At 46.1% G+C, this 14,218-nt stretch overlaps 6 protein-coding genes and 1 pseudogene across 7 annotated transcripts; 6 read left to right on the forward strand and 1 right to left on the reverse strand.

The window, feature by feature from the left end:
* Nucleotides 1–231: 231 nt before the first annotated feature.
* On the forward strand, nt 232–362 carry F5Y00DRAFT_t65 (annotated as a pseudogene). The gene has a single exon. The product of its transcript is annotated as a tRNA-OTHER (tRNA).
* An 82-nt stretch (nt 363–444) lies between these two features.
* Nucleotides 445–1,449, reverse strand: F5Y00DRAFT_234652 (cytidine deaminase-like protein). Its single transcript, XM_048007448.1, has one exon. The coding sequence runs from the start codon at nt 1,387–1,389 to the stop codon at nt 859–861; it is 531 nt and encodes a 176-aa protein (XP_047865661.1). The 5' UTR covers nt 1,390–1,449; the 3' UTR covers nt 445–858.
* A 141-nt stretch (nt 1,450–1,590) lies between these two features.
* F5Y00DRAFT_234653 (chaperone protein dnaJ 6) lies at nt 1,591–2,791 on the forward strand. The gene is made up of 2 exons (XM_048007449.1): nt 1,591–1,801; nt 1,870–2,791. The coding sequence occupies exons 1-2, from the start codon at nt 1,666–1,668 to the stop codon at nt 2,622–2,624; spliced, it is 891 nt and encodes a 296-aa protein (XP_047865662.1). The 5' UTR covers nt 1,591–1,665; the 3' UTR covers nt 2,625–2,791.
* Nucleotides 2,792–2,980: 189 nt separating this feature from the next.
* F5Y00DRAFT_234654 (uncharacterized protein) lies at nt 2,981–3,973 on the forward strand. The gene is made up of 2 exons (XM_048007450.1): nt 2,981–3,195; nt 3,260–3,973. The coding sequence occupies exons 1-2, from the start codon at nt 3,069–3,071 to the stop codon at nt 3,874–3,876; spliced, it is 744 nt and encodes a 247-aa protein (XP_047865663.1). The 5' UTR covers nt 2,981–3,068; the 3' UTR covers nt 3,877–3,973.
* A 773-nt stretch (nt 3,974–4,746) lies between these two features.
* F5Y00DRAFT_234659 (glycoside hydrolase family 81 protein) lies at nt 4,747–8,038 on the forward strand. The gene is made up of 6 exons (XM_048007451.1): nt 4,747–6,527; nt 6,585–6,729; nt 6,776–7,077; nt 7,131–7,219; nt 7,277–7,701; nt 7,756–8,038. Exons 1-6 carry the CDS (start codon nt 5,019–5,021, stop codon nt 7,764–7,766), a joined length of 2,481 nt encoding a protein of 826 aa, XP_047865664.1. The 5' UTR covers nt 4,747–5,018; the 3' UTR covers nt 7,767–8,038.
* Nucleotides 8,039–9,070: 1,032 nt separating this feature from the next.
* Nucleotides 9,071–12,282, forward strand: F5Y00DRAFT_234663 (Calcium/proton exchanger). The gene is made up of 8 exons (XM_048007452.1): nt 9,071–9,677; nt 9,965–10,240; nt 10,334–10,545; nt 10,610–10,843; nt 10,899–11,396; nt 11,449–11,560; nt 11,611–11,696; nt 11,750–12,282. Exons 1-8 carry the CDS (start codon nt 9,671–9,673, stop codon nt 11,858–11,860), a joined length of 1,536 nt encoding a protein of 511 aa, XP_047865665.1. The 5' UTR covers nt 9,071–9,670; the 3' UTR covers nt 11,861–12,282.
* A 510-nt stretch (nt 12,283–12,792) lies between these two features.
* F5Y00DRAFT_261182 (glyoxalase I) lies at nt 12,793–14,090 on the forward strand (the record flags this gene model as incomplete). The annotated part of the gene is made up of 5 exons (XM_048011163.1): nt 12,793–12,839; nt 12,905–12,933; nt 13,005–13,456; nt 13,528–13,801; nt 13,915–14,090. 5 exons carry the CDS (start codon nt 12,793–12,795, stop codon nt 14,088–14,090), a joined length of 978 nt encoding a protein of 325 aa, XP_047865666.1.
* Between the last annotated feature and the right edge of the window lie 128 nt (nt 14,091–14,218).

Consider the following 14,218-nt stretch of genomic DNA (forward strand, 5'->3'; position numbering starts at 1 on the left):
GATATGTGCATTAAGTAGGTACCTTAGGAGGTAGGTAGATAAATAACCACCTAAGAAAAGTTGAAGTACCTATTGTATAAGTCAGCTACAGTATGAATAATAGCAAGGGGACAGTGCACGCACACACGCACGCACATGGCATCCTAGGGTTACAAAATACCTCCTCAACCTATCATATCGCACCATCACCGCACACACCATTATATACGGCAAAAAGTTACTGTCTTTCACGCCCGGTTAGCTCAATCGGTAGAGCGTGAGACTCTTAATCTCAAGGTTGCGGGTAAGTTACTCTCAATCTGAGATTATTCACACAATTATGTGCTAACATTAACCTGAAGGTTCGACCCCCGCATCGGGCTCAATTCCTGATGCTTCCCAGTACACTGGGATAAGCAACCCCTCTTTTTTTGTCTCTTTTCTTTTTTGCGACTTCCTTTTTTCTTTTTCTTTTTTTTTTGCTTTCTCCCTGGTAACTTTGAAGGTTATTTATTCATAAAACAGCGCTATCTGACATGTTCGACCCTCGAATTAGGTTCGACTTTATCTTTTGTGACTTGATTTTTTTAATTCGATTTGGGTGTTATATATGTTTCTTCTTATTCTCTCAGAAGGACCCCTCCTCATGCATCATCTGGATCCAACTCGAAGATAAATTTATTCTTAATGGTCATATTTTCCCAGGGTTTCTTTAAGCCCATCCAATTCCTTTTTTAGACAATGTCTCCTTTATACCCCAGTAGTCTACTTATACATCAATAGAATGTATTGATACGTGCTTCTGGCCAAGGTGAAGTGATGGATGTCAGATACAATAGTATGCATAATGACAGCAAATAGTTCCATCAGCAGTTCCATTTAGCTGGCCTTATCATGACCTGCTGTTGCAACTTCTAATATTTCCTTTTCAAATCCGGAGACGTGCACGAACCCGATGTTGGCATTCTCTAACTTCCGCTTGCTAGAATTATCGCTAACAAACTTTTCCGGTTCATGAACTCCGACGTAAACCGTCTTGATCTTATTCCCTATGGCTAATATCCTATCCACACACGGTAGGTTTCCGCTGAGCCTTTGGGAACATGGCTCTACTGTGGTGTAAAGTGCGACTTGGTTCGGGAGGACTTCACCTATGCGGGTTGCTGCAATATCGTACTTTTCTGCAAGCTTCTCAAAGCAGCATTGCTCAGCGTGAGTGTTACCGGGAAGCTCGAGTGTATACCCTGTTGCCAAGATCTCGTTCGTAGCTATGTCCACGACCAATGCTCCGACTCGATAGTTGGTAGGTTTTGGCGGGGATTTGGTAGCAAGAGATAGCGCAAATTTCATGTACGCTTGATGGTCTTCCGCATTTATATCACTCGCTTGCTGAGGAACACTTTCAGCCATTTTCCAGGTGACTTGGCGAAATAGACAGTAAAAGAAGAATAAAATTGATGATAATCGAGATGTATAATACTACCTTAGTAATGTACACTGTTCTATGCAGGTACCCCGCTACAGGAATTATGTAATAGAAGTTTCCTTATCGATAAACCGCGTAAAGAGGAAACGCGTTAAACGCGATCCCCTGGACTTTGTCAACTTCCAGTATCCAACTGGAGGTACTAAAAACGAATCTTGCCGATTACAGCTTCGTAGTCTATCCACCATTTCTTGTCCATCATGGATGACTCAGACGATCTTCTCGCCGGTGAACCGCCCACCATCGATCCGTATGAGGTCCTTGGCTTAGAGCGCACGGCAGACGAGGGCCAGATCAAATCTGCCTATCGAAAGCTCGCTCTTAAAAATCATCCAGGTAAGCTATCCAATTAATTAAAGACACTTGAGCCGTACACATTCTTACGTGTGTTATTTCTTTTATAGACAAGGTTCCCGACGATCAGAAACAAAAAGCCCACGAGACCTTTCAGTCTATAGCCTTTGCGTACGCGGTGCTATCCGACCCGGCGAGGCGCAAACGTTATGACGAGACAGGCTCGACCTCCGAGTCCATTGTCGACTCGGACGGCTTCAGTTGGTCGGACTTTTACCGAGAGCAATACCGCGACGCAGTCACTGCTGATGCGATCGAAAAATTCGCGAAACAGTACAAGGGTTCCGATGAAGAAAAGGACGACGTCTTAATCGCATACGAAGAATACAAAGGCAAGATGGACAAGGTCTACGAGTCAGTCATGCTAAGCGATGTACTCGAAGATGACGAACGATTCCGCGCAATCATAGACGAAGCTATCGCCAATAAGGATGTCCCTGCGTTCAAAACTTACACGCAGGAGAGCAAAAAGTCCAAGGAAGCCCGAGTCAAGGCTGCGAAGAAGGAAAGCGTCGAGGCTGAGGAGTACGCTAAGGAATTAGGAGTGCATGATAAGTTATTTGGCAAGAAAGACAAAAAGGACGGCAAGGGCAAAAGCAAGAAGGGGTCGACCGAAGATGACCTAGCAGCGCTTATTCGCCGTAACCAGCAGGGTCGAAGCAATTTTATTGACAATCTAGCAGCCAAGTATGGTGCAGCACCGAGTACTAAGAAGGGCAAGAAACGTGCTAGTCCGGAAGAAGAGCCTTCTGAGGAAGCTTTCCAGGCTGCGGCAGCAAGGTTGAAGAAGAAGAGTAAGAAGTAGGATCGAGTCTAGTTTTTGTTTACGGCGCATATGGTATTCGGGCGCGTAGGGGAATCAATTATCAAGGCAAGCATGCGATAGGTTTGGAATTGTGAACGTGCTAGGTATTAACTGCTAAATCAGACATAAAATTCATAGAGTAATTCAACCATCTTGGTGTTGTATCATTTTGCGATGTGTTAGCCACGTGTAATTGTGTAATCGTAGTCACAACCAGTAGTTATGACGTACGTACGTACGTGTATGTACCTTGCAGGAGGTACCTACATACCCCTAACCCAGGTGAGTGGGGCACTAGGTAGTACATACTTTTTAAGTGCCTAAGCTTCCGCGTCAGTCGCGTCATCGCAGTCAATCGTCGGGTCTCTTTCGATATTTTAAGACATAACACCCTAGTCTCGTCAGTATTGCTTTTCAGTAATTCACTTCGTTTATCAAAATGCCATGACAAGTGCGGAATCATTGATCTTCTATCCGGCGTATTGCTTCCATCTGTCCCCGACGATAAATAAATGGTGTCCTCTACGCGTTGCCGACATCCATGATCTTGAAGGTCGACCTGGATTTGAAGGTATATCTTTTGAACCTAGCAGATGAGCTATCAAACTTGTGGCCTGAGGCTTACCGTGTCAAAGGTGACAATGTATTCTTCTCCTTAAACCACCCTATCCGTTGGGTTCGGATAGTTGGCGTTGTAGTTGCAATAGACGAGTATTCTTCTACCCGCCGAAACTATACCGTTGATGACAGCACTGGCGCGTGTATTGAATGCAGCATTATTATCCCGAAGCCGGTTGATAGCCGATATCGGAACAACGCAGCGGACCCGGTCCCCGATCCGTATTCGGAAATTGACGTCGGCATGGTCGTCGAAGTTAAGGGTAGTACGAGTGTCTACAGAGGATGGAAGCAGATACAGGTCCACAAACTACAAAGGGTCGGATCCACAAATCAAGAGGTCCAATTCTGGGACAAGATTCGCAATTTTCGCGAGGATGTTTTGAGTAAGCCCTGGGTTCTGGATAAAAGAGAGGTTCGGCGGTGTAAGAAGCAGTATATGGCTGATGTGGACTCCAAGGGGAGGAAGAAGAGGAATAAGGAAAACGGGCTTGCTATTGACAAGCATAAACGGGATCCGGAGCTTAAGGACAAGAGCAGGGAGGCAGGTAAATCCATGAAGGAAGAGTCTCCAGTCATGCTAGGAGCCCAAAGTCCCTACGCCAAAGGTCAATACAGCGCATTAGGGCTGTGAATATACTTACTTATATTTACTCCCTTTTTCCCATATTTTTACATGACATGCTAGGTTCACATCTCAGATGGCCACGGTAGAGATCAATATAAGTGAATGAATTATTGTAATTATCGTGATAAACATTAACGATATCACCTTTCTCATCTTATATTTAACCGAAGTACGACTTTAGAGACGCCTTATAAACCTTAACCAGATAATACACGACGTCCCTTTTCTCAATACTCAAAATACCCAACAATATTAAATATTTACATAATGTAATAACTATTAAAGTGGGCCCGTTGAATTTAAGCTGCGAAGGGGGAATCTGCAGCTCATAATCGTTTTATCTTCTAGTAAGTACTCAACTTTAAATGTCGTGATAGCACGTTCTTTCTAACAATACGAAGCTTCTGTTTAGAATATGGAATGAGCTGACGAATGGGTAGTTACGAGGCCGCCCTCAATGACTGTGCCCTATACCGTTAGAGTAAAAGTCCACAAGCTTAAATTTCTGTCCGACACATTCACTAGACTACAATCAGCATTCTTCACACTTTCATCTCTCTTCTCCTTACGACAACTCCTAAAGACCTAAAACCACCATCGAAGCCAAATAATACGTCTTATCCTTTTCTAGTATTCCTATATCGTATAAACTTTTTAGCTCACTTCACGATTCACTCGTGGTATTTCGCTGCCGTCGATTCTCATTCCGGTGACTCTTCTAGACTCATTCGCTTGCTCAAGCTTGTCACTTAGGTAGGACCCCCAAGCTCCTATTCAAGACAACTCATTCCTCTCCTCGTAAGCTACCCTCCACGCCACCTAAAATCGGCGACCTTGAGTCATCCATCACCTGGACACCATCATCATTCTTGGACATCTTTGCGCCAGTGTCACACCATGTCACTAATCAACACCTTCACCCCTCCCACTACTTATGAGCCATGGGTATCGAACATCAGATCTTAAACTCCAACATTATCTTTTCATTTATATCAATACAAATATACCCGTTTGCTGTCCCACTATTCGTGAAGATATCATCAAATCATTTCGTTTCGAGTTGAGCGCTGGTAGTTCCGATGAGGCTTCGATAGCCCATAAGAAATATACTAAGGATTTCCCCCTTGATCTCCGTTTCCTAAACCGCGATGTTGTTACTCTATGGGATACTGACGTTGGCTCAGGTCTCCCCTATCCTGACGGCCCGACTCTGGACCCCAAACATCGAGGTCAAGTCGCATCATAAAGGTAGGCCCGCCAAAAGAGACTCTTTTCGAGAGAAGTATTCTCCCCTTTCGAAAAATCAAAATATCCATCGCGAAGGTTATCAACCTATCTCAGTGACAGTTAATTCCACGTCCTCGACCATCCCAGAGTTATATCCCAATACAACTATATCACTCGAAACTAGCACGACACCAAGTCCAACTGCGCCTTTGCCATCTGAGCTGAACGAAAACCCGTCGGATACTCCCACAATGTCTCCAGCAGCTGCATCGTCAAACATCTTTGGGGCACCAATTGCAACCAGTGCCCCTGCATCGTCTTTCCCTGTTCAGAAGGATCATCCAGTATCTCGAAAAGGGATCAACAGTAAATCTGCGCCGATAGGCACAAATAAATTCTATGCCAATTTCTTTCTCGGTAACCAGACGTCGCCCACATTCGTGCACCCGTATTCAGTTGTTTGGTCGCATGGTCAGGGAGCATCGTCCAGCTGGGGGTTAGCGATCTCACATATTGATGCACACCAGATAGTGTATGGTAAACCATCCAAAGAAACAGGTGCCGCGCAATACTTCTTGAGCCCCGTTGGCATTCAGTCATTATGTCTCTCGGCGTTGGAACTAGGTCCAACGACTAGTTTGACAACCGATAATCTGACTGCACACTCGGCCAATGTCAACTTACACAGTGATCCCAAAGCAAAGCCCCTTATTACGTTCCCCTTAGTGCAAGGGATGGGGTTCGTTACTGCTATCTATCAAGGAGGGACTCCGCTTATTAATACTGCTATCTACTTCAAGACGGTCACTAAATCAATCAAGGGGCCTAAACCAGGCGTGACCAAGTATACGCTATATTTGGAAGACGGGAAAGTATGGCACGTATACGCATATTCGGAGAAGGGTGACACTTTTGACCTCACAGTCGTCAACAATGGAATGGCCAAGGCCGAGAAGCCGTTCAACGGCATCATTCAGGTTGCCAAGGATCCCGGCGACGCCGAGACCGTAATAGACGCCGCATCTGGTGTATACCCCGTCGGTGTGACGCTTTCCGGCTCAGTATCTGGGTCTAAGGGCACATACACGTTCACTTTCGAGAAGGGGGGAATTTCAGATGTTAAACCACTAATTTACGCTCTGCCTCACCATGTCGACTCCTTCGACGATGCGACCCATAAAAGTATCACGACGGCGAAGCTACAAACCACAACGAAGGGAGTAGCCGTGGGCGTGGTTGCAGATTCGTGGACGATGGTTGAACCTAATATGCCTGTCTCGATGGGCCTTGCTCCTTGGGATCCCGTCGATGGCGAGAAGAAAACGTTGAAGGATTCTGCAATCAACGTAATCAATCCAATAGCTATGAACGAAACTGCCCAGGATGCAATCCACCAGTCGGACCAGAATTCAATGTATTTTAGTGGAAAGGTATAGTTACAGACTGATCAATTTTCTACCTGTGTGGATTGCTAATAGTCATGATAGGCATTGGCGAAGTTCGCTGGAATTTCTTACGTAGCCAACGACTTGCTCAAGAACCCAGCGTTAGCTCAGAGCGGGTTGAAAAACTTGAAAGCCGCTTTCAGTCGGTTCTCGGCAAACAAACAGCAATTTCCGCTGTACTATGAAAGTAAGAGTTGCTGTATCTATATCTTGAATAGAGCTAACTTTAGAAGCTGCCTGGGGAGGTCTTGTCTCTTCTGCGACTTACCTGACCGGAAATGATGGTGCAGACTTTGGCAACACGTTTTACAATGATCACCACTTCCACTACGGCTATTTCATCTACGCTGCAGCCATCATCGGCTATCTTGATCCTAGTTGGCTCACCAAAGACAATGTCGACTATGTGAACGCGCTGGTCAGAGACATTGCCAATCCTTCTCCTTTAGATAAATACTTTCCAGTCTCGCGCAATTTCGACTGGTACCATGGCCACAGTTGGGCCCATGGCCTATACGAAACCTCTGATGGAAAGGTTAGTAGTATCTACGATTTACTCGAGACGTAGGGTATTAATGCATTTCATAGGACCAGGAATCGAGCTCGGAAGACGCGTTGCATGCCTATGCTATCAAGGTGTGGGGAAACACGATCAAGGATGCTAATATGGAGGCCAGGTAAGGTTGAGCGACCCAAAAACGATGCTCTAGTGACTGACGGGGTGAAACGTATAGAGGTAACCTAATATTGTCAATCATCGCTCGTTCTATAAACCAGTATTATCTCTATACTGAAGACAACGAAGTCCAGCCCTCCCAGTATGTGGGAAATAAGGTTGCCGGAATTTTGTTCGAGAACAAGTGTGATCACAATACGTACTTCGGGTCCAACATCGAGTACATCCAAGGTATCCATATGATTCCGCTTCTACCCAGCACGAAGCTCACTCGACCCGCCAATTTCGTGAGGGAAGAGTGGGCGACGTACTTCGACAATGGCCGAGCCGAGAACGTTGAAGGAGGTTGGAAGGGGATTCTCTTCGCCAATCTAGCCACAGTCGACCCCAAGGCTGCGTGGGATTTCTTTACACGGAAGGACTTCGATCCTGGGTGGCTGGACGGGGGCGCTTCGTTGACGTGGTATCTGGCGTACTGCGCAGGCGAGTCTACCTTAATTACTCTTCTTAGGCTTCAACAGGCTAACAATGTTCTAGCCTTTATGTGATAGTCTGGCTGGGCTTGATTGCTTTTATGACAGCCTTGAGACATTTGCTAACAAGCGGAGGGGATAGGGGTTACCTGGATATATTAAAGGCGTTGGTGGCCTGCTTAGTTATTTGTCGACATGAATAATGATTATGATTAGAAGCCAAAATTTGGAGGATACCTAGGGATGGTAATATACTTAAAATCGGGTTTTGCGTATCGACTACCTATAGGAGTACCTATCCATATTGTACCTTACTGGCGGTGTATGAATTAAGCTCATGCTATCCCCTATTAATGTGCCCCTAAACCGTATCCCTCACAACTGGAGCATGCTGATGCTTATAGATCAGATGGCAGTTGACCTTAGGAGTCTTCAACTCCAATTTCTTCTACATATTAATCCGCACTTCCCTTGTCATTTGCGGTAATTTGGGAACGCGTAGCCGCGTTGGTTACGTATCGTTTGGAATAGGCATACCTTACATGGCCTCGTTGTAAGCCCCGTGCATGGCATCCGACAAATAATGATTAGACCTTGGCATCCGTACGGGTCCGGGTATCATGTCAACTTGTGCAGGGCGACCTGTCGACGGTTTCAGGGGCTGCCATTGGCTACGGCAGAGTGATTTCATGTATGTTATGGAGTTATGGACTTGGGAAAGGCTTATCTAGATTCCGGTAGGTACCTAGGTATCATTTGGAGGCCTCTGGTCCTAGGTACATGTAAGGTATTGTATATAATATGTATGTACACAGCCACACTTGGCAATCTACACCTGCATTCTCCTCCTTCCTATACCTCATGTATCCGTACTCGCGTACGTTTCCGCAAGTTTCGATTCCTGCCAAATTGATACTTTGCGCAAGCCATTGGCACGGATATTTGTTATAATTATTGATATACTCGCATCTTGTTTCCGCTTTTATTTCGGATGAGCTGGAAAGGACGAAATCGTCCTGTTGATTTGTATTTGTATTTGTATTCGAAGATCTAGGTCAAGTTAAGCTTACCATGTTTCGTCCCTGGTGAGATCGATTTATTCGAGAATCGGAGCTATGTAAAAACTTGGTTGGTCCTAGCTCCTTTGCTAGGAGGTACGTAGGCTTTAGACTTGCATTCAATTGACATATCCCGTCGTATTATAGGATACCAATGTACCTTTTGCCCGACATTTTGCATACTAAATACTTGGTACATGTATGCACCCCTGTCCCTGTCTCATCGAATCCGGTGCGACCTTAGAGCTCACGCCACGTTTTAACTGCAGGTAAAGCCTGATGTAGTTGTCTGATGTACATAGTTCCTTCACCTTGTTTCGGGGGTGGAGTAAGATGGATCTTTAGCTTCGGTATTATACATTAGGTACAATTAGGGAAAAACTACGTCAACACCGGGACGGTCAAAACAAAGAAAGCTATGAAATACCTGACTCGTACGACCTACACTAGCTGCCCAGGTCCTAGCAGAAAGATAATTGTCAAGGTTTTTCTCTTGGCAACTCACAAGCCCAAGATATGCCCAGACATTCTTCCATGTCATAATTCTATACCAAGAACAAGAACCGAAGAAACCCAAGAAATCCAAGAAATCCAAGAAATCACTTACAAGACAAGCAACAACCCGTCAGCCAGGAACAGCAAAAAGTTACTTTGGTATCTGTCATCACAACTAAAATAACGCCGCAACTGCGTTACGCCCAGAGACACTTGTTTCTTTTCTAGCGACTCAGTAAATCCCCCCCTTTACCAACATAGCTACGAGTGAAAAACAAAGGGCTTTTTTTTTTTTTTTTTTACCTTACTCAGTCTGCGCCTCGTTGTCTCGCGCCCCAAATTCCTGCACATTCTTTTAAGCTTGGGCATCTTTTTTATTCGCCTGCGCCTGCGTTACTTTTCGGGGGAATACCCAGCGTCTTCCCAATGGTGTGTAAGTTATTGCACTAGATCTTCCTAATCTCCCAATATTACACTTACTGCATTTTACTACCTAATCCATAATCAATTAGACGCTCAATCCCCAATTCCCATTTTTATCTTACTTACCTTGGTCCCCCCCTTCTCGTGTTTCCTCACACCTCCGTATATCCCTTTGTGCGCGCTGCTTTCTATAGAGTTAATGTGGTGTTCGCCGACGTGGTGGCATTAATCTTCCGAGCGAATCTTAATATTTATATTGTCTGGCTAACGATGACGCGACGATGGATCGTGATTCAGCCTTACCAAGTTTCCAATCCCAAATCCGCAAGACCGTAACAGGCTTGACTTACCACCACGAGAATGGAGAAGCAAACGAAACTACATCTCTGTTAAGAGGTAACGGTCACTCCGTCTTAAATGGCTCCGCTCATCAGAACGGACACGGTGGTGGGGCTTGGGTGTATTGGGAGTTCTTTTTCAATACGCGGTACACGCCCGGCACTGAGAACCCGAAGCCATGGGTCAAGTATCCGGCCCATACGTGGCATATCACCAAAGCTACTTTATTGAGCAGTACGTATACCATATGCCACCATATACCAAGCGAATAAATCCGGGGGAGACAGGGATGTATGTGTAGCTAAAATGCTAAAATTGACTCTGTAGGTCCCGTCAACATCCTTCTCGTCGCAGTGCCAATTGGTATTGTTGCTGGTCAAGCCGGTTGGGATCCAGTTGCCGTATTCGTTATTAATTTTTTCGCCATCATCCCGCTAGCTGCCGTGCTCTCGTATGCGACGGAGGAAATATCAGTAAACCTGGGCGAGGCTCTGGGTGGCCTGCTCAATGCCACTTTCGGCAATGCTGTGGAGTTGATTGTAAAAAACGGCCCCCAACCCGCCATTACTTGCATGATGACCTTTATTAACAGCTTCCCTGCAGGTTAGCATTATCGCATTAAGAGATAGACAGATCGAGGTTGTCAAGTCGTCTATGATTGGTTCGATCCTATCCAATCTGCTCCTCGTCATGGGTATGTGCTTCTTTTTCGGCGGTATCGTCAATATGAGGGACGAAGAAGGTCGTGGCCAGGAGCAGTCTTTCCAGACAATCACCGCCCAAACCACAGCTTCTCTCATGACCCTATCTGCTGCTTCTATGATTTTGCCTGGCACTGTAAGTACTCCATTCTATTTTGTAAAGGCTGATTGGAGATTGACAAGAAATGTAGCTATTTATGATCATAAATGGTACCGGTGGAGAGGATAAAGAGGCGCGGAACCAAGTCGTACTGTCGCTTTCTCGCGGCACCGCTATCATCCTGCTGCTTCTTTACGTGCTATACCTATGGTTTCAGCTGAGAACACACCACGAATTATTCAGTGCCGAAGCGGGGGTTACACCGGAGCCCACGCAGAACGGAATCCAGCCTCCTGCCGAGGCCGCGACCGAAGATATCTTCCCGGTGTTAGCTCAGGGGCATGAAGAAGAGGAGGAGGAAGAGGAGGAAGAGTGGCATATGAGCCCATGGTCCGCTGGTGCTGTCCTAGTTGTTACAACTGTCCTGGTCTCTATCTGTGCGGATTACCTGGTCGAGAGTATAGATGCTCTAGTAGAACGTGCCCATCTCAGCCGCAGCTTTATTGGTCTTATTCTAATTCCTATCGTGGGTAACGCGGCGGAGCATGTTACCGCCGTCGTGGTGGCAGTCAAGAATAAGATGGACCTTGTAAGCATTATCCTAGAAAACTTGAGTAACATGAAGCTTACTTGTGACGTAGGCTATGGGAGTTGCTATTGGTTCTAGCCTTCAGATTGCTCTGTTCGTGACACCATTCCTTGTTGTTCTCGGTTGGATCATGGACAGAGACATGGACTTGCACTTTGAGACGTGTAAGTTGAATGTAATTCTTACTGCTATCTCTTGAACTGACAAAATCTAGTTGAAACGGTCTCATTTGGGCTGGCTGTGCTGGTCGTGATCTACACGGTCCAAGACGGAAAATCTAATTACCTCGAAGGCGCAATGGTAATGTTACTGCTTTCTGTCAAAAGTAATTAGATGTACTAATATTATTTTAGTTAATGGCCCTCTATGTTATCATCGCCCTGGCTTTCTTCGTTACCCCCAGCCAATACTTCGACGCCGACTGGGTCGTCGGCAAACTTGGCAGCCTAGTCAGCTCAACGTGATGGACGTTCCCCTATTTTTTCTAACCCGTCCTCGAAGGGCGCGGATCGCAGTTTTACGTTCAACTTGTCCAATATATATGCATGCCTAGCGTTGGGTACCGTAGTATCGGATCGTATAGCATATCGCACCACAAGCGTTCCTCACGTCCCATGTTCTTATACATACCTGTCATTCCATTGAGACGTCTTTTTCTTTGTTTTTCTGTATATGTATATGTATATTAGTGGAGTTAGGTTTGAGAAAAATTCAAGGTGCGAGCTGTCTACCTGGAGTTTGGTGGCACATGCAACTAGAATACAGAGTACAGAACAAGGAGTTTATTATGTCTTGGAAATAGGCGGCTATTCCCTATCAATTATATGCGAGTTATCTACCTTGTTTACCTAACAGACTTGTTATTGAAACATGAAGCTATTCCAAGGTATGTACATCGATTAGGTACCTACCTTGTCTGCTTGTCTCTGTTAACCCCTGGCTAGCGTTGGTGGAACCCGAGATTCTAACGTGGGGCTGGAGGGGGGGTAGGTACCTACCTAAGCTATGACAAACGTCATTATTCCGAATGTTATACACAACATTTATCGGCATTCGTAGATTGGTTGCACAAGGTATAGACTACCTAACCTAACCCAGCTATCCTCGGATTAGATATACACTGGACTCCGCGCGCAGAACCTTCTACCACGGCTATTGGATTACATCACTATAGTCTGTCCTACGCTCATTAATAGAAAAATTAATAGAAACACCTCCCACTACCTACATGTCTTGTCTCCGCGGCTTGTACAAGACAACGACGCGATCACATATACTACTTCCATTTGCACAAATCGCAAGTAAACAGTTTTTATATCTTGGTCAGCCATCTAGGCAATTTCAGATATCCAACCAATTTTTTAAGACTACAAGTGCTTGGCGCACATTTGCAACAATGGCGACGACTACGGACACGAACAACTACAAGTTCAATCACACCATGTAAGTCAACGACCCCGCCTTCAAGAGAAGAGGACAAGCTACTAAACGCAGAAACTCGACCACAGGATTCGAGTGAAGGACCCCAAAGCATCCAGTATGACACTACTGCACCGTATATACCCTTCACCACCACAGCACAGACTAACCATATACCCATCACCACAGTCAAGTTCTACGAATTCCTAGGTATGAGCGTAATTAAACACCTACAATTCCCCGACGCCAAATTCGACCTGTACTTCCTAAGCTACGATGGGCCGACTGCGCTCTCGCACGGCCACAGCACCTTCGACCGGCAGGGCGTGATCGAGCTGACGCACAACTACGGCACCGAGCACGACCCGCACTACAAGGTCAACAACGGCAACGAGGAGCCCCACCGCGGCTTCGGGCACGTGTGCATCTCCGTCGACCACATCCAGGCTGCGTGCAAGAGGATCGAGGACGCGGGGTATCGGTTCCAGAAGAAGTTGACGGACGGGAGGATGAAGAATATCGCGTTTGCGCTGGACCCGGATGGCTATTGGGTCGAGATTATTAGTCGTAGGAGGGGATCCAAGGGCGCGGAGGATCCGGAGGAGCAGGGGGTCGGGACGGACGTTGGTACTTATCGCATGGTGAGATTTATTTATTTCTCCCCCTTTTCCCATTAGGTACCTAAGCATCCACGACTAACGCAAGAGCGTAGAACCACACGATGATCCGGGTCAAGGACGCCGAGAAGTCCCTCAAGTTCTACCAGGACGTGCTAGGCATGAAGCTGTTCCGCACGGTTGAACAGTCCGCTGCCAACTTCAACTTGTACTTCCTCGGGTACCCCGGCCCCGAGGGCGTTCCGGAGGACGGGTTCACGGCGGATTATGAGGGGTTGCTGGAGTTGACGTGGAATTATGGGACGGAGAAGGATGAGAAGTTCAAGTACCATGATGGGAACTCGGAGCCTCAGGGCTTTGGACATATTTGTGAGTTTTACTTGCCTTATTTCTCCTCTCACCTTCTCTCTCATCTCTAGGGAATAATGCGTGTTGGTTTTTTTTTTTTTTTTTTTTTTTTGGGGAGAGCTAACGTAGGATAGGCGTTTCGGTCGATAGTCTGGGCGCGGCATGCTCGAGGTTCGAGACCCTGAATGTCAACTGGAAGAAGCGGCTTACGGAGGGGCGCATGAAGAACGTTGCTTTCTTGCTTGATCCGGATGGATACTGGGTCGAGATCGTGCAGAATGAGCGGTTCTCTGGACAGGAGAACTTTTAAGTCTGGTTGCGGCGAGTTGTAGATAGATAGTGGGTCTATGATGGTTGCTATCGTGAGTTGTTAGGTGTGGTATATAGTGTGATTAATTGGAGTTGAGGAGGCCACCTAAAAGAGGGCGAAGAAAAGAA

This window comes from Daldinia vernicosa (assembly GCF_022497035.1).
Source record: "Daldinia vernicosa strain CBS 139.73 unplaced genomic scaffold F5Y00scaffold_18, whole genome shotgun sequence".
NCBI lineage: Eukaryota > Fungi > Ascomycota > Sordariomycetes > Xylariales > Hypoxylaceae > Daldinia > Daldinia vernicosa.